The sequence below is a fragment of the Artibeus jamaicensis genome, unplaced genomic scaffold (genome assembly GCF_021234435.1).
Source record: "Artibeus jamaicensis isolate MK-2021 breed Jamaican fruit bat unplaced genomic scaffold, CSHL_Jam_final contig_889, whole genome shotgun sequence".
Taxonomy (NCBI): Eukaryota; Metazoa; Chordata; class Mammalia; order Chiroptera; family Phyllostomidae; genus Artibeus; species Artibeus jamaicensis.
The window spans coordinates 2,245,547-2,265,781 of NW_026522005.1; the positions used below are offsets into that span (position 1 = coordinate 2,245,547).

The window sequence follows — 20,235 nt, forward strand, 5'->3', positions numbered from 1 at the left end:
CCGAGACTCCTAAGGAAACAATAAATGGGTGGCATATACCTGTGGATACACAGGGATGGTTCATGAATCATCTCTGGACAAAGGGATGGTTCATGTCCCAGGTGGGTGGGACAGAGCAGGATAGCGAGAGATTTCATCATGCTGTCCAGAGCAGCATGAATCTTAAAACTTATAAATTGCTTGTTTTTGGAATTTGCCATCTAATATTATTTCTGGAATTTGACATCTAATATTTTAGGGCCACGGATAACTGAAGCCTTGAAAAGTCAAACAAGAGGGCAGGGGGCGAGCTGCTGTGTTGCAGAATTGGCTCATTCCAATTCTGACATTCCTTTTTTTTAAAAATTGTCGAAACACTGTATGTATTTTGGAATGTATATATAGGAAAATACTGTATTTTCCTTATTCTTTGGTCACTCAGTGGCACAGTTTCATTAGGAAATTGAGAACAAAACATTTCTTTCCCTTTGTTTTCTAGTTTATAAAATAAAACCTTGGCAAGCTGTCATCCACCAGAGGTGACTGGTATTTTTCTTAAATGTATATCGTTATGAACTTGTAGATTTAAACTTTTTGTGTGTGTTTCAGTCCATTCTGGATATTTTTTTCAACTTTGGTGAAAGCTTGGAGTTGCTTTCCAGTCTTTCTGATACAACCCTAGTAGTCTTTGATAACTTCCTGCTAACTGGTGTGACGAGATGACCTCGTCTGGCACATTTTTTTTGCCATAGACCTCGATTTAGTCATTACTCCAAAAAGTCCTGGCTTTTTAGGTAGTAAATGGTATTTCAAAGCCATGGTTTGAGTTTTTAGCCATGTTTGTTGCTCCTAAGCTGGTCACTGTTTCTAGGTCTTTTGTTACTAGAGGTAGTAAGTATGTGTGTAGATTTGTATTTGTATATTTTTTAAGATTGAATGTATTGATGAGTTCATGCTGATACTTCCGGTTCAGATTCAAGGGCTTGAGGGTAATTACATAACGTTTTTTAACTCGCATCTTCATCTTCTTTATACTGCTCTGGGAATCCTACCTCTTAGTAACAGAGTATTAGAATAACATTGAATAGTCTGTTTTATCCCATATTATATGCAAAATCTTCTAGGGATAACATTAGCATAATAACCAGACAACATGATTACTGAAAACAGTTTATAAAATTTTTGCATGTGCTTGTTCCTTCTGTTTTACAGTTATATCTACATTGTCAGGTTAAACAGCTATTACATACTTTTCTTTATAGGATTCATTTAGTCTTAGCTCTACATTTTTTTAATGTTTTAGTCTATGGTTTTTCTTATTACACTTTATTGTTTATGCTATTACGTTGTCCCAATTTCCCTCCTTTGGTCCCCCCCCCAGGCCCCCCTCTGCACTCCCTCAGGCAGTTCCCACACCATTGTCCATGTCCACAGGTCCTGCATAAGTGTTCTTCGGCTCGTCCCTTCACCTTCTTCCCTCCAGTCTCCACTCCCCGTCCCCTCTGGCAGCTGTCAGTCTGGTACATATTTCTAAGCCTCTGATTCTGTTTTGCTCACTAGTTTATTTCGTTCATTAGATTCCACATATAAATGAGATCATATGGTACTTGTCTTTCTCTGACTGGCTTATTTCACTTAGCATAACAGTCTCCAGGTCTCTCCATGTTGTTGTACAGGGTCAGAGTTCCTTCTTTTTTTTTTTTTTACTGCTGAGTAGTATTCCATTGTGTAAATGTACCACAGCTTTTTTATCCACTCACCTACTGACACAGTCTTTAGACTGTTTCCAGATCTTGACGATTGTGAATAATGCTGCTGTGAACATAGGGGTTAACATTTAAACACAATTTTGATCCTTGACACCAGTCTGTATGTTATTGTCTCACTAGTCATTCCCGTGTTTGAAGCTCATGCTAGTATATTCCCCAAGAAGGAGTTACGAGAATAGTATCCATTTGCTCAGTTTTTACATGTTGATGACAGCTTGTTTGCTGTTTTTATTATTGAAAGTTATTATCTAGATGTGGAATCTTTGGCTCACATTTTTGTTCCCTGAATATCTTAAATATATTACTCCATTTATTTAGGGATAAAGAGTTGTTTTCGTTATAGTCATTTGGCCTTTTTATGTGGATATCCAAAGGATGTTTTCTTTTCCCTTGATGTTTAATAATGTTTTTTTATAGAAACTCTTTCTGCTTTTTTTTTTTTTTTTAGATTTTATTTATTTATCTTTAGAGGGGAAGGGCAGGAGAGAGGGAGAGAAATATCAATGTATGTATGGTTGCCTCTCCTAAGTCCCCTGCTGGGAACTGTCCTGCAACCCAGGCATGTGCCCTGATTGGGAATCGAACCGCAGTTTTTTTGTTCGCAGGCCTGCACTCAATCCACTGAGCTACGCCAGCCAGGGCAATGTTTAATAATATGTTTTAGTGTTGACCATTCTGAGTTGATCTCCCCAGATATGTGATGTGTTCTTTAATACGGAATTACAGTGTTTTTATATTTCAGATAAATTCTTTCTTTTGAATTATTATTGGTTTTACTATTGTTCTTGCTTTAGTTTTCTTTCTGGAGAGATTCCTGTTGGACACAGGCTTAGATGTTCCTCACCTACCTTCCGTATCTGTCACCTGCTTTTTAATCCTTTTCATCTTACTTTATTCCTGTTCTGTAACAGTTTCTTTTCATTGTCTGTTCCCATTGAACTATAATCTATTTCGATGGCAGCTGATGTTCCTTCTGCTTTAGACTTTATTTTGAAATGATTCATTGTATGTGTAATTCTTTTCCATGTTCCTTTACCTCATTTTTAGTGTTTTCCATCCTGATTCATAGTATTCTTTTTGTCTCTTGTATAATTTTCATGAATGTTTTTAGAATTTAAAATATTAGGTTTGAATTTTCACCTTTCTTAGTGTTTGGGCATGGTGGACATGGTTTCTGGCAGTGTCCCATCATTGAAAGAAGTATGTTTGGTTCCCAACCTCCTCCTGAGCTTTCCACATCTAATCTGAAATTGGACCCCTTATGTAAAGGGCAAAGAGAGACTCAAGAAAGGGGCAGACCACTCCAGATTGGTAGGTGGCAGGTTTGATAAGCAGGGGAACTGACATACAAAGCTGGTCTCCCCAGTGGCTCCATGACAAGTAGATGTCCACACCTGCCTGCCAGACCTTACAAGTTTGCGTGAAGTCCTTAGCGTGGCTCAGTCACACACACAGGAGGCCTTAACTGGGGTCAGCGTGTACTCACCTTTATGTCTCAAGGCTGTATCCTTGGAGCAGGTTCTGGGAGTGGGGAATGCATGTGGAATGCACATTCCAAGGACAAGGGTGGGATGAGGAGCCTCCATTTGCCCAGGACCAGCTCATAATGGAATGTCTTCTTGATGAACTCCTTCAACAAAGCATTATTTTGTTTCTTTTTTTCTTACAATATCATTATGTGACATTTGGCCTCCATCCTTTTCTGTTGCTTGTTTTTCTGTGGAATTTGTTTTTCCAGACATTAGAAAGCTTGATTTAAGATTTTCTAATTTATGGCTCTAGAGCTCCCTCTTCTGTTGATGGGGGGAATTGTTTAAGATAGGGCTGCTTATTTTGAGATTGCTTGTCTTTATTCCCCTCCCCTACTTTTTTTGTTGTTGTTTTTATTTTTTAGTATGTTTTATTGATTATGCCGTTACAGTTGTCCCAGTTTTTTTCCCTTCGTCCTCCTCTTCCCGGTGCCCCCCCTTCCATCCAGCAATCCCCCCACCTTATTCACATTCATGCTTTGTGCGTGTAAGTTCTTTGGCTTCTCCCTTTCCTATACTGTTCTTAACATCCCCTTGTCTATTTTGTTCCTACTGAGTATGCTTCTTAATCCCTGCACCCTTTCCCCTCCCAGCTAATACCCCTCCAAATAATCCCCATACCTATGATTCTGTTCCTGTTCTAGTTGTTTCCTTAGTTTGTTTTTGTTTTTTTAGATTCAGTTGTTGATAGTTGTAAGTTTGTTGTCATTTTAATGTTCATAGTTTTGATCTTTTTTTTCTTAAATAAGTTTCTTTAACATTTCATGTAATAATGGCTTGGTGATGATGATGAACTCCTTTAGTTTAACCTTGTCTGGGAAGCACTTTATCTGCCCTTCCATTCTAAGTGACAGCTTTGCTAGATGGAATCATATTGGTTGTAGGTCCTTGCTTTTCACCACTACAAATACTTCTTGCCTGCAGGGTTTCTTTTGAGAAATCAGCTCACAGTCTTATGGGAATTCCTTTATAGGTAACTCTGCTTTTCTCTTGCTTCTTTAAGATTCTCTCTTCATCTTTAACCCTTGGCATTTTAATTATTATATATGTCTTGGTGTGTTCCTCTTTGGGTCCAACTTGATTGGGATTCTGTGCTTCCTGATCTTGCATATCTATTTCCTTTGCCAAATTAGAGAAGGTTTCTTTCATTGCTTTTTCAGATAGATTTCCAATTTCTTGCTCTTTCTCTTCTCTTTCTGGCACCCCTATGATGTGGATGTTGGACATCTTGAAGCTGTCCCAGAGGCTGCTTATACTACCCTCATTTTTTTATTCCTTTTTCTTCTTCTTGTTCTGATTGGTTGTTTTTGCTTCCTTATACTCCAAATTATTTATTTGATTCTCAACTTTATCCACTCTACTGTCGTTTCCCTGTAAATTGTTCTTTGTTTCAATTAGTGTATCCTTTGTTTCTAACTGGATCTTTTTTTATGCTGCTGAGGTCCTCACTAAGTTCCTTGAGCACCCTTATAACCAGTGTTTTGAGTTCTGATAGATTGCTTATTTCCATTTAGTTTATCTATTTTTCTGGAGGTTTGACCTGTTCTTTCATTTGGGCCATGTTTGTCTCCTTTTTTGGACAGCCTCCCTGTGTTTGTTTCTATGTATTTGGTAAAGCTCCTTTGACTCCATGTCTTGGTAGCATGGCCTAATGTAGTAGGTGTCCTATAGGGTCCAATGGCACAGCCTCCCCTATCATCCAAACCGGGTTTTCGAGGTACACCCTTAGTGTGGACTGAGTACACCCTTCTCTTGTAGTTGAGCCTTGGTTGCTGTTGGCAGATCAACAGGAGGGATTACCCAGTCCAGTCAGCTGCAAGGATTGGATGTGACCACTTACTACCAACCTCTGCCCTCCTTGGAGGATCAGCTGTGCAGGGGCAGGGTGGTGCTCTGACTTGGTCTATAGCTGTCCACTGGGTGTGCTGCTCCTGGGGTTTCCCAGGTGGTGTAGGCCAAGGTCAACCCTCACCTGTGTTTTACCTGGGGCATCCTTCCTGAGCTTAAAGCAATCTGAGATGGCTGCTACTTGTGCTGGGCTGGGATATTCCCAGGCAGAGCCAAACTGTGAAACTAAACTGGCTGCTGTGCCAGGCCTGGAGCGCACTGAGGCCAGCTGTTGTTTGTTTGACAGGATTTAGGAAGTTGTGAAGCTGCCATTCATATGGAAAAGCAGTTTGGGTGGGCCTGTACATTGGGTGGGGCACAGTCTCTGGGGATCTCCAACCTGGTCAAATGGTGTTAGCATGGTGAAATGAGTCTCAAATATGGCACCAGCTGGGCTGTCTCCATGGCTCTGTGGGTGGAAGGCTCACAAAAGGGTCAGTGTCCTATGCTTGCCCCAATGCCAGACACTTCAGTCTTTCCCAGGATGCCACTGGTGCCCTTCAAGCTGCTACCCCTGTGCTGGAGCTTAGAGGAAGTGAGTCTGAGAAGATGAGTTCATGCGTGGGTTCTTTAAGAGGAACTGCTTGTGGCTCCAGCAGTTTCTTTAACTGACTTGATCATCGCTGGTTTTTGCAGCCAGAAGTTGTGGGGACATATCATCCTGGCATTGGAACCCTGGGCTGGGGGACCTTGTGTGCGGCTGAGCCTCCTCACTCCTGAGATATCCCTCCTAAATTTTTGTCCACCACGAATTTTTATCCTCCACCCATGGGTGAAAGAATAGCCCATTCCATCTCTGCACTCCTCCTACCTAGTCTAAATGGATGTGGTGTCTAACTCCCTGATTGTTAGACTTCCATTCAGCTCGATTTCTGACAGTTCTGAATGATGGTTGTTCTATATTTTAGTTGTGATTTTGATGTGGTTATGCGAAGAGGTGAATCATGTCTGCCTACAATGCCATCTTGGCCAGAAGCCTTTTTTTTTTTTTTTTTAATTTTTAAATTACAGTTAACATCCAATATTATTTTGCATTAGTTTCAGCATATATAGCATAGTGGTTAGATAGTCATATTTACAAAGTGTTATTCCCAATACCCACCTGGCATCATACACAGTAGTTATAATATTATTGACTATATTCCTTATGCTATACTGTACTTCATCAATCTGTACTTCTCAGTCCCTTCACTTTTTTCGGCCAGTCCCCCAGCACCCCTCCCCCTCTGGCAACCATCTATATCTATAGATGAGTTTCTGTCAGTTTGGTTCGTTCATTTATTTTGTTCTTTAGATTCCACATACAAGGAAATCGTATGGTTTGTTTCCTTTCTCTGACTGACTTGTTGCAGTTGGCATAATACCCACTAGGTCCATCTATACTGCCACAAATGGTATTTTTCAGTCTTTTTTATCCCATCTCCCACTTTTAAAATTTATCCTCTTAAAGTATTTACAGAGTTTAGCAGCTGTTACCACTATCTGATGTTAGAGATTTTTATCCCCCCCCTAAAATTATTATACCCATTATAGCTTCTCCCATTCCCCACTTATTTCAGCTCCTGAAACCACTAGTCTTTCTGTCACTATGCATTTCATGTAAATGGAATCATATGATATATGATCTTGATGACCAGCTTCTTTACCTTAAAATGATGTTTCCAAAGTTTATCGTTATTATAGCATATACTGGTACCTGTTCCTTTTTATTGACTAATAATACTCCATTGTAGGATATGCCACATTTTGTCTGTATTCATCAATTGGTGGACATTTGAGTTGTTTTCACTTTTTGTCTATTGTGAATAATGCTGCTAATTCTGCAAATGTTTTCTGGTAGCTTATGTATTCATTTCTTTCAGTCTTTTTGTACATATGGAAGAAAAGCTAGTGGAGGCTATTCCCAGGGGTTTGTTCTGCCTCTTATGTTTAAGAAATACACTAATAGAAAAAGAAATGAAAGGATTCTGTGCCTTTATCTAGTCCCAGAGGTGTTTCTCTGGGTTTCCACTAAAGGATACCAACCTGGGAATCGGGAGACCTGGGTTCAAGTTCTGACTTCCCTGGTTATTTGCTCAATTGATCTCTGGTTGTGGCAATTTTCCTTCTCTGTACAGAATAAAGATTGGAATAAATAGTCACTAGTAATCCTTTTAACAGAGATTTTTTAACTTTGTAATGGGAGAGTCATATTTATTTCCTCTCTGTGGCCTTTCATAACCAGAACTTATTTTTAAGCCGTGATGTCAGTAACCTGTTGTTGTCCTTGGTGATGCCCAGACGGCGGACGAACCAGGATGATGGGATGCAGTGCAGGGTGGCTGACAGGCACGTGTGTTTGTCCTTGTTCTCTACTTGTTAAATAACTGAAAGGTGTGCGTATTTTAATAAATGTATTCTCCCCGTTAGTCACGGTGGCCTGTGTTCAGCATGTGCATTGTTATCGCAAAAGAGGTAATAGTTACCTCTTTACAATTTTTTAAATTACACAGTTTATCATTTGGTGGACCTGTCACTGTGAAAACAACCACTTGGAATGTCTAATTTTTGCATTGCTAAGTACATGTAGGATATGTAGTTATAAAACATTTTATATTTAGTGAATATTTATCAAACTAAAGACAATATATAATTTACTCAGTTTCTCCATTTCAGAGTTGTTTTAGGTGCCCGCCAAATTGTCTAAACCTTAATTAGAAAACAAACTTATGGTTTTTATTAAATGCTTATTAAAGCACAAAAAATTAGTATTTTAAAAATATAAATCCTCATTTCACCCACCCTTGTATTTTAGAGATGACTTAATTTAGACACCAAGGTTAGCCTTCTCAGTCATATGTCAGTTTTATAAATAGAGTTCTAATTTTTGCTCAGAGCAGATAACATGTTATTTTATGCCATGATGCAAGTGTAATTCTTGATATCCAAAATGCGTAAAGAGAAATTATAACGGGCTGTTATAATCAGTTTGCACAGTAGAGCCTAATTTACTCCATCTCTACATTTTAGTTCATGTACAAGGGCAGCCTAGGAGACTGTCTAGTGACACTGCTGAATGAGAGTCTTCCCAGAGAGCTCGGCTGCAGCGGACCGAGAGGCACTGTCTTCCCTACATAAGGAAGGCGTGTTTGTGACGTGCTTTACAGTTTGTGTCATAGATTTTAATAAATATTTCCCCTTTTATTTATCAACAATTTACACATATACTGCTCATTTCATCTTGGCACCTAGCCTTGGATATTTGCTGAGATTTGTTTTTATTAAATTTACATCAAAATGTTTTCTCTTTTGGGGGAGCAGTACGAATGGTATTACATCTTTATTTTTATTTTTTTACATTAATTGCTCTTATATAGAAATACAGTTAATTTTTGTATGTTAATCTTCTATCCTGTGACTTTGTTGAACTGAATATTTCTAGAAGTTGTTTTTTTTTGTAGGTTCCCTGGAATTTTTCTATGTAAATAATTATAGAAACAGCTTCCTTCTAATCTGTGTGCCTTTTATTTCCTTTTCTTGCTTATTGTCTAGAACTTCCAGCAGTATGTTTCATAAGAGTGGTGAGAACATATATCATTCATTGCCTTGTTCTGAATCTTAGAAAGGAATCGTTTAGTCTTTCATCACTGAATGTACCGTTACCTTGTAGATACTTTTTTGTACCTGTTCATTGTTGAAGTTTCCCCCACTTGTATTATTCTGAGAATTGCTATCATGAATGTGTTGAATATTGTCAGATTTTTTTTACATCAATAATTATGATCAAGTGATTTTTTTCTTTAGCCTGTTTTGTGGTGGATTACACATTAATTGATTTTCAAATATTGAATCAATTTTGCATCCTGGAATAAATTCCACTAAATCATGGTATATATTTTTATATATATCACTTAGTTCTATTTGCTAATATTTTGTTAAGGAATTTTATGTCTGTATTCATGAGGGATATTGGTGTGTAGTTTTTTGATACTGTCTGGTTTTGATATCAGGGTAATACTAGCTTTATAAAATAAATGAAATATGTTTCTTCCTCTTCTGTTTTCTGGTGGAGAGTATGTAGAATTAGTCTTCATTCTTCTTTGAACGTTTGACAGAATTTCCCAGTGAAACTACCTGACCCAGGGGGTTCTTTTTTCGAAAATTTCTGAATTACAAAAGCAGTTTTCTTAATAATTATTTGTGATTCAACTATTTATTACACATCAGATGAGTTGTAGTTTGTGTGTTTTGATGCATTGGTTTATTTCATCTAAGTTGTCAAATTAATGTCTTGCAACGAACATTGGTGCTATTTTTCTCTCTACCTTTCAGAGCCTTCCTATGTCTGTTTTATACGTAATGCCCAAAGTTTTAAATTATGCTTAGTGGTAGAAATAGGGAGAAATACATCTATTCCCACTTTTCCAAGTGGAAAAAAGTCAGATGCACATTTTTAAAATAATTCCAATAGATAACCATTTCCCAAGCATAACTATTTTTTAAAGATTTCATTCATTCATTCATTCATTCATTCATTCATTCATAGAGAGCGGGGAAAGGAGGGAGAAGGACAGGGAGAGAAACATCAGTGTGTGAGAGAAACATTGATTGGTTGCCCCTTGCACACACCCCAGCCAGGAACTGGCCGGCTACCCAGGCACATGTCCTGAGTAGGGATTGAACTGGCGACCTTTCAGTTTGCAGGATGACACCTAACCAACTGAGCCATGCTGACTGGGCTCTGGCACAGTTGTTAACAGTTAAAATGATGGTCAGAAGTTTTTTCAGAGGGAAAGGTGCTTTTTACAAAGTTTATTTTTAACATAAGATTTGACTAAGATATTCAAAACATTATGGGTATATTCTAATACTTACAAGGCTGTCACGTAGAAATGAAACACACTCAGCATCATCCATATAATCTGTCTAGTTTCACCTTGCACTTTATACACTGGTCGTAGGAAGGAGGCCTGGGACGACTCGGTCGTAGTTCATCCACCAGATCGTCATTCTCTATGGCTAACGATATCTCTTAATCAAACCTCATTTCCATCTATCTCCAGACCCCCAGACTATTGCTAAGTGCTCTTTGGAACTCACGGTCCTCTGCTGAACTGTACTGTCTGAAACCTGTGTCCCCACCAAATCAAAATCCTGGCTGAAAGACTTTCAATTATGGTTAAAAGCTAGGGCTGAAAATGGCTCTTCTGGCATTGGTACTGGAAGGAGCAAGTCCAGGCCCCGCCCTTAGGTACTGCCTGGAGGAATGGGAAACTTGGAGCCTCGGTTGTCCAGTGAGTCTCTAGAAGATGGTGAAGAAACCTGGTTAGAGACTGGTCTGGCAAGGGAGGCAAAGGTGGAACTAGAGAGAATGGAATTGAGAAAACATTTATAGAAAGGGGAAGATGGATTATGTAAGGTAAAAAAGAATCCTTCTTTCAGCCAGGAGTTGAAAGACAAATACCATATGACCTCACCTTTAACAGGAAGTTAAACAATAAAACAAACAAGCAAGCAAAATAAAAACAAAGACACCGAAATAGAGACCAGAGGGGAGGGAATTTCAGGGGAAAAAGGGGAAGGATTCACAGGAACTAGTATAAAGGACACATGGACAACAACTAAGGGGGGTGGAAATGGGAGGGAGGTGGGGAGCACTGGGGGGGTGGGCTGGGATGGGAGTGAAAGACAGAAGACTGTACTTGGACAGTAATTAAATTTTAAAAATTTTTAAAAAGAATCCTTCTGTGAGGACCATGAAATTCGCAATTCAGGAGAACTCGAGCCGAATGGACATCTTCTGTTTTCTACCAGAGAAAACTATAACAGGACATGACCGTTTCTTTTTTTAGAAAAATATTAAGATTTTTATATGTATTGTTCTTTCAGAAATTTAATCATGGTATTCCTTGGTGTGGTATTTCCCTGATTTTTGTCCTGATTGGGTAGGTTTTTTTTTTAACTACTTGCATTACACGAGTTTATAGTGTTCATCAAATTTGGAAGATCTTCAAATCTTTTCTGTCTCATTCATACCCTCCCTCTCTCTGTTAAACCATGTAACATTGACCTCTAGGTCAGTGGGGCTTTATCATTTTATTTTTTATTCTTTTGTTCTCTTGGTGCTTTAGTTTGGGTAATTCTTACTGTTATGTCTTCAGGGGTCTGTTCTTTAATATCTAAACTACTAATTCCCATCCAGTGAACTAAGCATTCTGGATATATTGTAAATTTTTCATTTTTAAAAGCTCTGTATCTTTAAAAAAATTTTATTTCTCACCTCATTATGTTTATATTTTTCTTTGTATCCTGAAGCATATGTATATTAGTTCTCTTAAAGTTTTTGCCTGCTAATTTAGTCATCCTATAACTTTTTGGTCTGTTTCTTTTTTAAAATATATTTTATTAATTATGCTATTCCAGTTGTCTTATTTCCCCCTTCATTCCCCTCCACTCTGCACACCCCTTCCCACCCACATTCCCCCCCTTTAGTTCATGTCCATGTGTCATAAGTTCTTTAGATGCTGTATTTCCCCTACTATTCTTGCCCTCCCCCTGTCTATTTTCTCCCTACCATCTATGCTACTTATTCTCTGTACCTTTTCCCTCTCTTTCCTCCTCCCACTCCCCTGTTGCTAACCCTCCATGTGATGTCCATTTCTGTGGTTCTGTTTGGTTTGCTTTTGTTTTAGGTGTGGTTCTTAATAACTGTGAGTTTGCTGTCTTTTCACCGTTCATCTTTTTTATCTTCTTTTTCTTAGATAAGTTCCTTTAACATTTCATATAATAAGGGCTTGGAGATGATGAACTCCTTTAACTTGACCTTATCTGAGAAGCTCTTTATCTCCCCTTCCATTCTAAATGAAAGCTTTGCTGCATAGAGCAATCTTGGATGTAGGTCCTTGCCTCTCATGACTTGGAATACTTCTTTCCAGCCCCTTCTTGCCTACAGGGTCTCCTTTGAGAAATCAACTGACAGTCTGTTGGGAACTCCTTTATAGGTGACTGTCCCCTTATCTCTTGCTACTTCTAGGATTCTCTCCTTCATTTTAATCTTGGGTGATGTAATTATGATGTGCCTTGGTGTGTTCCTCCTTGGGTCCACCTTCTTTGGTACTCTCCGAGCTTCCTGGACTTCCTGGAGGTCTAGTTCCTTTGCCAGATTGGGGGAGTTCTCCTTTATTATTTGTTCAAATAAGTTTTCCACTTGTTGCTGTTCCTCTTCCCCTTCTGGTACCCCTATAATTCGAATGTTGGAATATTTAAAGATGTCCTGGAGGTTCCTAAGCCTCTCCTCATTTTTTTGTATTCTTGTTTCTTCATTCTTTTGTTTGGTTGTTTCTTTCTTCCTTCCGGTCCACTCCATTGATTTTAGTCCCAGTTTCCTTTCCACCACTGTTGGTTCCCTGTGCATTTCTCTTCATTTCAATTAGTGTAGCCTTCATTTTTTCATCTAATTTGCTACCAAAATCAACCAGTTCTGTGAGCATCCTGACCACCAGTACTTTGAACTGTGTGTCTGATAGGTGGGCTATCTCTTGGTCACTTAAAAGTATTGACTCTGGGGCTTTGATCTAGTCTTCTGTTTGAGCCATTTTTTTTGGAGGGGGGGGTCTGGTCATGCCTGTGATGTAGTGAGGGTTGAAGCCTTGGGTATTCACCAGGTCAGGGCAGCCTAGTGGCTGGGTTGTGACCCTGTATGTGGGGGCAGGGTCATAGAGGGAACAATGCACTTGCTCTACTCTCTCTCGGATTTCAGTCTCTTTTGAGCACATTGGGCCCTGTTGATGCTGGTTCCCGGGAGGATGGGCTTGTGTATGTTCTAGGACCCTGTAGATCTCTCCAATGAACTCTCCTGTGAGGCTGCGAGTCTCTCCTCGCACCTCAACCCCTCAAGTGCCTGGGTTGAATGGTTTGTCTCGCTGCCTGTTTTGGCCTGGTTTATCTGCGCACGAATGTGTAACCACAGTCAGCCAACTGCCTTGTGACAGCCGCTGCCTGCGCTCCCAGGTCTGCCAACCACCACTTTTTCCTGCCGAGACTCCTCTCCACCAGCTGCCAACCCCATCCCTCTTACCAGTCTGGATGAATGGTTGTCAGACTTCCATACAATTCAGTTTTCTGTTCGTTGGTTGGGTTTTTTTTTGTTTCTAATTTTTTTTGTTGTCCTTAATTTTGGTCATGCAAAGAAGCACAGTGTATCCACCTACGCCTCCATCTTGGCCAGAAGTCTGGTCTGTTTCTATTAACTAATTGTTATCCTGGTTTGGTTATCATCTTTCTATTTATTTATATAGCTACTAATTTTTTATTGAATGGTACACATTATGAAGTTTCATGTTCTGTGCTTGATTTTTATCTTCTTTAAAATAGTGTTAGGTTTTGTTTTGGCAAGCAGTTATTTATGGATTAGTTTGCTCCTTTATTGCAGGGATCAGCAAACATTTTCTTAAGGACCAGAGAGAAAATATTTTAGGATTGTGGGTTATCTGGTTTCTGTTGTAACTACTCAACTGTGCTCTTGTAGCTGGAAAGCAGCCATAGACGATACGTGTTAACACACAGGTGCTGCCACGTCCTAGTAAAACTTCATTTACAAAAACAGTTGTCTCCCCGAGAGCTGGTAATTTGCTAACCTGTGCTTTAAAGGTTTGTTTTTTAAGTTTTGTTGAAGTGGGTTTAGAGTAGCTTTATTCTATGGCTAATTTATTTATTTTGGAGTGCCCCTTGATTTTCCTGGATGTTCAGCAAGGATTTCCTAAGGGGCTGAAACTCAACGTTTCCTAGTCCTCTGTGAGCTTTGGCAACTGATGAGTTTACAGTGCTCCAGTCTGTTTTTTCCCAGTCTCATGGAGCTTCACTCGGTGCATGCGCAGCTCAGTATTTGGCAGACTGTGCGAGCTGACGCTCAGCTCAGTCCGCCAAAGCGTCAGGCGTACCCCTAAGCTGAGTTTTAATGGTCTTCTGAAGCTCCCTCCTCTAAAGTACCCTGCCCCTCAAACTCCAATTGTTGCCTTCTCAACTCAGGAAGATAACTGATCTGCTCAGGATCTTTCTTCTTGCTCCACAGTCCAAAACATGTTTCCAGAGTCCCCCGCCCTCCCCACCCACCACCAAAAACAGGGTATACAGGGCACGCACCACATACAGTTTCCTTCTCCCGGGGATTACAGCCTTGTACTGCCTGTGCTCCAGTATTTGAAGACTTTTTTCTATGTTCTGTCCAATGTTATAAGACTGCACAGCAGGGGGTTAAGCCCCTTCCCAGTTTTGCCTTCATGGCAGAAAGCGTCTGTGATGGCTTTAAAATTAATATTTAAGTTCCATTCTAGATTAGATTCCCTGGAGGGGAGGCGGTACCTGGACCTCCATAATTTTTTTAAGTTCCTCAGGATTCTGATGCAGTCAAATTTGAGAATCATGGCCTTTGAGTTTCAGGAGCTAAGCAGAGATAATTTGAACACATCAAGTACTGGTGCCTAGTATATCTTAAATACGGAGATGCCGACATTTGGGGCTCTAATCAGACAGACGGCAGGGGAGATCAGCTAGGAAGGAAGGAGGCCCTGTACAGAAAACCTTACTGAAAGGGTGATGGGAGGTGAATTCCCCCTCTCCTGGAGTTCTGAGGCTAAGGCTTACCCTCGCAGTCACCAGATGAAAGTAGTGGCCAGACTCATTCATTCCTTCTTCTCGTGCTCACTACTCTGGTAGACCTTGCTGTTATTCATATCCCTTGGATTACTAGAAGTGAGAAGGATCGAGTTCTATAGAACATTCCATTTCTACAGTTTTAGGACCAAGTTGCTGGCCCAAACTTTCCCTTCACTCATACCCTCCCCAAACTAATGAAAGCTGAGAGAAAACAAGGTGGCTTCTGTCTGCCTGTGAGCCGTGCCTCTCTCCTTACCCCCACTTTCTCTGAACCCCCCACCCCTCCCACACAGTTTTCTGTTAGATAAAGCAGGTTATATTATGTGTAGCCATCCATGGGCATTTGAGGAAACTAAAATTGATATCCTTTCCGAGATCCTTTATCCAAATAGAATAAACAGGGAAGGATGAATACGTTTCCTAGATCTGAACTTACAGTGCTGAGGGACCAACACAGTAATGAACTTTATTTGAACTTACTTTGGCTTAAAAATTAATGCAAGTTGTACATTTTATTCTTTCATATATCAGTATTTGTTTTAATATAGAAATGTTCTCGACACTTAATAGATTTGCCATTTCAGAAAAATACACTGTCTTCTTCATGTGAAGAAGTCTTCATGTGACTTCATATACCTCTTGATATGCCAGTAGATTGATTTATAACTTCCCTACTTGGTGAAACACAACAATAGAAGTAATTTTGTTTTTTTTGTTCTTAATGTTTAGTTTCTAATTTTTAAGTGATGTTGCAGGTGACACAGGACTCAGAGACACACCCACCAGGTACTTGATACATGTTTACATGAATGTTTCTTTAAGGGGAAAGTGTATCTTAAATTCTTGTCAGCACTCTGGTAGTCAGCCTTATTGAGGAAAGACGTGATTATTTGGGGCTTACCAATCACCCTTTTCTTTTATCAGCCCAGAAATGTTCTCTGTTTCTTGCATTTCTATAGAATGAGTTTTCGTGAACACAGGTGTACCGATGCCCAGTTTCCAGGTGTTATATAAAGCAGTGGTTTCACTTACACTTGGTTCCCACTGAAAACACTGACTTTTCTTTGCCCTCCTGCAGTACCTTCTCCAGGCAAATTCCGCTCCCCTGCAGCACCATCTCCCTTGGCTCTCCGGCAGCCAGTGAAAGCATTTAGTAACCATGGCTCTGGTTCTCCTGGTAGCCAAGAAACAACACAGCTCACACAAACCACCTCCTCACCTGGGCCTCCTATGGTTCAGAACACAGTCCCAGCGAATCCTCCCAGCAATATCAACAGTGCTACTCTAACCAGACCTGCAGGGACAACCGTGATGAGAAGTGGCTTGCCCAGACCCAGTGCCCCTTCTGCTGGGGGTATACCAGTGCCTCGCAGCAAGCTTGCACAGCCTGTTCGCAGGTGAGTAACAAATGATTGTTTCAGCGTTCTTGAGCATAGGGAAGTGGGTAGACTGGTATTGCACTCATATTTGCATTTGATAGTGAACCGAGAGAGTCCTAATTGGGTTCTCACTGGAGTCTTAGTGCAATTTGATTAAGCGGGGTTTTTTTTTAAATTGTTTTAAAAGAAAACCTTACTTGGGACATTGAGGGTATTATATCACTTTGGTTCAGACTAAATTTGCCTAGATATCTGACATTATTAAACACCTCAGAGACCTCCTACAATAGTAAAGGCATATTAGAACCTAGAGTGACATTTAACATAAAATTTCTTATCTTAAATGGTGATTCTCAAACCTTGCTACAAATCAGAATCTTCTGTGGAATTTATATAAACGTATAGGCCTAAAATTTACTGACAAAGACTTGGTCTGGTATGAAGACCAAAATCTGTGGGTATGCTGGTTTTGTTTATTTAATCTTCAAGTAATTCTGAGCCCAACCAGGTGGGTAACTGTGCACCTGTAATCTTTATTTACCTTTCAAGAATGTGGTTACAACATCAGTAAATTTATATGTCAGAACTGAATGTTCAATATTTATTTGCATGTAAAAAATGTTTTAATTCCATAAGCATTTAAACTGCCTATACTTTTTTATTCTAACGTAAACATGCTACATTTCTGAACCATAGAGTACAACAGCTTTTTGTTGTGCACTCTGCTAAGTATCGTGTATATCTTACTTAATTTTTGCAGTAACATTAAAAGTGTAGGTACTGTGGTTACTCCTATTTTCAGAGAAGAATATTGAACTTTAGTGAGGTAAATGAGGTTGGTAATCCATGTGGCTGGAAAAGATGAGACAGTCTTTTCTTGTACTCTACTAGCTGTGTTAACAAAGAGAGGTTAGTGAGGTCACCTGATGCCGAGCAGAACGGGAACGTTGGGAGATGCTGAGTGTGGGGTGGTTGTGCTCACACCATGTGTGGTCTCAGCAGTGCCCTGGGCCGGCCTTCATTGGCTCTGGTGCCCTGCAAGGCAGTTACCCAGTGTGGGACATAGTATGGCGATGTGCGATTTAAGCCCTGCAGATCACTTTATCAAATTGCTTTATTTCAGATCCTTGCCAGCTCCTAAAACCTATGGTAGCATGAAAGATGACAGTTGGAAAGATGGCTGTTACTGACCAGCAAAGAGAAGAACGCAGAGGTCCACGGCTTCATGGGTACCCTTCACCAGGCCAACCGACAACTTTTATATGCAGACTGTTCACATGAGACTCTTGGGATTTATAAAATCCCATCGCTCTCTGTCTTAATTAGCACAAACTGACAGAGATGATCAATCAGCACTTTAATGACATTTAACATCAGATGTGTTTGGTAATCATACAATCACTCTCCATAGAATCACTTTTAGTTTTGTTGAACAGAAACTAAGTTGATTTCTAAATATTTGACAGAGGCCAATATCTGGGCAAAAAAACCTAGTGGTTGCCAAAGAGAAAATACCCATTTATGAGTGAGAGAGTACCGTTGTGCACAAGAAAATGGTGAATTCAAGCTATCCAAAACTTCACATTCAACCTAATTTACTGTATAAAATGGTATCAATAAATATCTGTGTTAATGAGAACTAATATTCTGATTAATTATCTTAAATGTTCTACTAGTATTTTATTGGTACTCCAAGAAACTAGACTGAGTTGATGGAGGATAAGAGCTGGAGATTTAAAACGTGCTATCTAAATTTGGGGGAGTTCCATACCTTATTTTTGCAGATTCAGTACGGAAAAATATCGTTTTGCTCACTCCTAAGTTTCAGCGGTAGCTCACGCGTCTGCCCCACCGGACAGGTCACGCGTGCGTCCGCCGTGTTGCATCGACACATCAGATTCCCTGTGCTTGTTTCCATTGCCAGAAGGGCTTCCTGTCAGTCGTACAATCTTTCTAATCTTTGTAGCTCCTGGCTCAGGAAAGATGGCCTTTGCTACTGAAGCCAGCTTCTCCACGCGCTGTTATCTGTTACAGAACTGAGAGGTCTCATTTTTATTAGCATGTTTCCATAATGGGAAAGAGCGAGTAGTGTGTGTCTTTATTCTTGATATAAATAACACCACCTCAGTGCTTACAACCTGGAACAAAACCATGCAGTGAGAGAGGGGAACTTCTATGCACTTACCTTACAAACTCTCTGGTCACAACAGTTGTATTGTTGCTGTTGAACGTCGCGGCAGCCTGTGTCGTATGGGAGCGCGGCCTGCCAAGTCCCGCCCAGTCGGATCCACTGTAAACTGAGTCACTGTAGAGGACACCCTTTGAAAACACTGTCCCTTTTGACTTTGATTCTGCCTTACGTCAATGTTTGCATTTTTGGTAACAAATGAAACCCAGTACATGTGACTACATGTGACTCACCCTTAGTGGCCCGCTCTGTAGTGGCCTGTACGTGTACCCGGGAGTCACTCACTTCGTTGTTGTTGGGTTTTCTTTTTTTTTAGGCTGTTACCAGACTAAAAAGTCCTCTACAGCAGGCCTCTCATTTTTTTCACAATGAGAGGTCATTTTTTAAATATTTAATTTGAATAGTTCTAAAATATTGGCAATCAAATCACCTAGAGGATTTTAGAGATTTGAATATGTTTATTTTCTGTTAGTCAAAGACATTCTGTAAGTTGGCAAAAGAAATTGAGAAATGGGAAGCTTGATATTTAGGAGAGCATTGAGGTCGACGCAGTGAGAGAACAAGAAAACCTGTAGAACCAAGACCCCCGTTCCGCCACGCGGGACACTGAGGGAGTCTTTGTGAACCTGACCAGCAGGGAGCCTTGCAGCCCAGCTGCCGGTGCTAACGCATCTCCGTGTGTGATGCAGGGGGTAGGTTTCAGCCTTGCATTTGAGGGCGATGGGGATGGTTCAGGAAACGATGGCACCAGGATTCCACGTGATGATGAACTACAATGTGTTGCTTTTCAGAGAAGATCAAGAAAACATCTGTTTTGGGTGTGTGAGGGGGTATCCCATGTAAAAATCTAAGTGAAAGAAAGAACTAGCCACTGTCTCTTTTTAAAACCACATTTACACAAAACAAAACAAGTCTCAGTCTTCAATGCAACGTTGCAAAAAAAGAAATATATATATATATATGCTGCAATCTAATAATTAAGATGAACTTTAACTCTATTATGAAACACCCATTACATTTTTAAGTTAGATTATCAGTTTCAAAAGGAATATTCAGGTTATTTAACTTTGTTTTTAAAAGGCTGCATCAGAAAAAAATGTCTATTTTTTTTAATTAAAATATTTCATCACTCGTTAAAAATGTATTTTGATCTGAGTTGGGTAAAGTATTATTTTCCCTGCTGTTGTACTACCACAGACCATTGGCTTTTAGTTTCCTAAAAAGAAAAATTGCTTTTTTACTAGAAAGCCTTTGTGTATTGCCAGTTTTTCTATTTGGGAAAATCCAAGGATTCACTGTGGTTAGTCTTACAGGAGAAATGTGGATTTGATAAACTAGTGCCTATGATTTTAACTTATGTTTGATATATAGTAGTGAGGGTTTTATGAATGTTGATTATTTTTTTGTGCCAACAGCCCAGAATTGTCACTTATATGTAAGCAGAAAAACATGAGTTCTGCTTCCAAAGTTATTTAATTTTCTCAGTGTTTGAATGTTATTTTTTGTGTGTTAATAAAAGTGTAAAAATTGGAAAAAATATAAATATTCTTAACTCAAGCATTTGCTGGATCATTTTTCTACAAAACTTGTTTGTAATATAAAACACTCTCTGAGGAGTTGACTTTTTTCAGTTTTCATTCCCTGGAAATCACATTTTGTAAAACTGGGACCATTCATAATTGTCAGATACTTTTTAAAATTATTATCTCAATACATCACTTTTATAAAAAAGTTTTTTTGAAAGGAAATTAGATACATGTGTCCCCAGATGTTTGTATAACTCTAGAATGATTAGACTGTGTATGTTTAAATTACCTTTTTATCGAATGTACAGGCATCGTTTTTTGACATTGCGCATGGTCCTTTTAGGT

The 20,235-nt window shown here is 39.5% G+C and overlaps 1 protein-coding gene across 2 annotated transcripts in view; it reads left to right on the plus strand.

The window, feature by feature from the left end:
- The window catches only part of SLAIN2 (SLAIN motif family member 2), a 76,544-nt gene extending 56,623 nt beyond the window's left edge, over window positions 1–19,921 (plus strand). For both annotated transcript variants that reach the window (XM_037164879.2, XM_037164888.2), the window contains 2 exons: window positions 15,876–16,194; window positions 17,300–19,921. In XM_037164879.2, the coding sequence (XP_037020774.2) occupies window positions 15,876–16,194; window positions 17,300–17,366 (386 nt within the window). In that variant the 3' untranslated portion in view covers window positions 17,367–19,921. The remainder of the gene's footprint in view (window positions 1–15,875; window positions 16,195–17,299) is intronic.
- The last annotated feature ends 314 nt before the right edge of the window (window positions 19,922–20,235 follow it).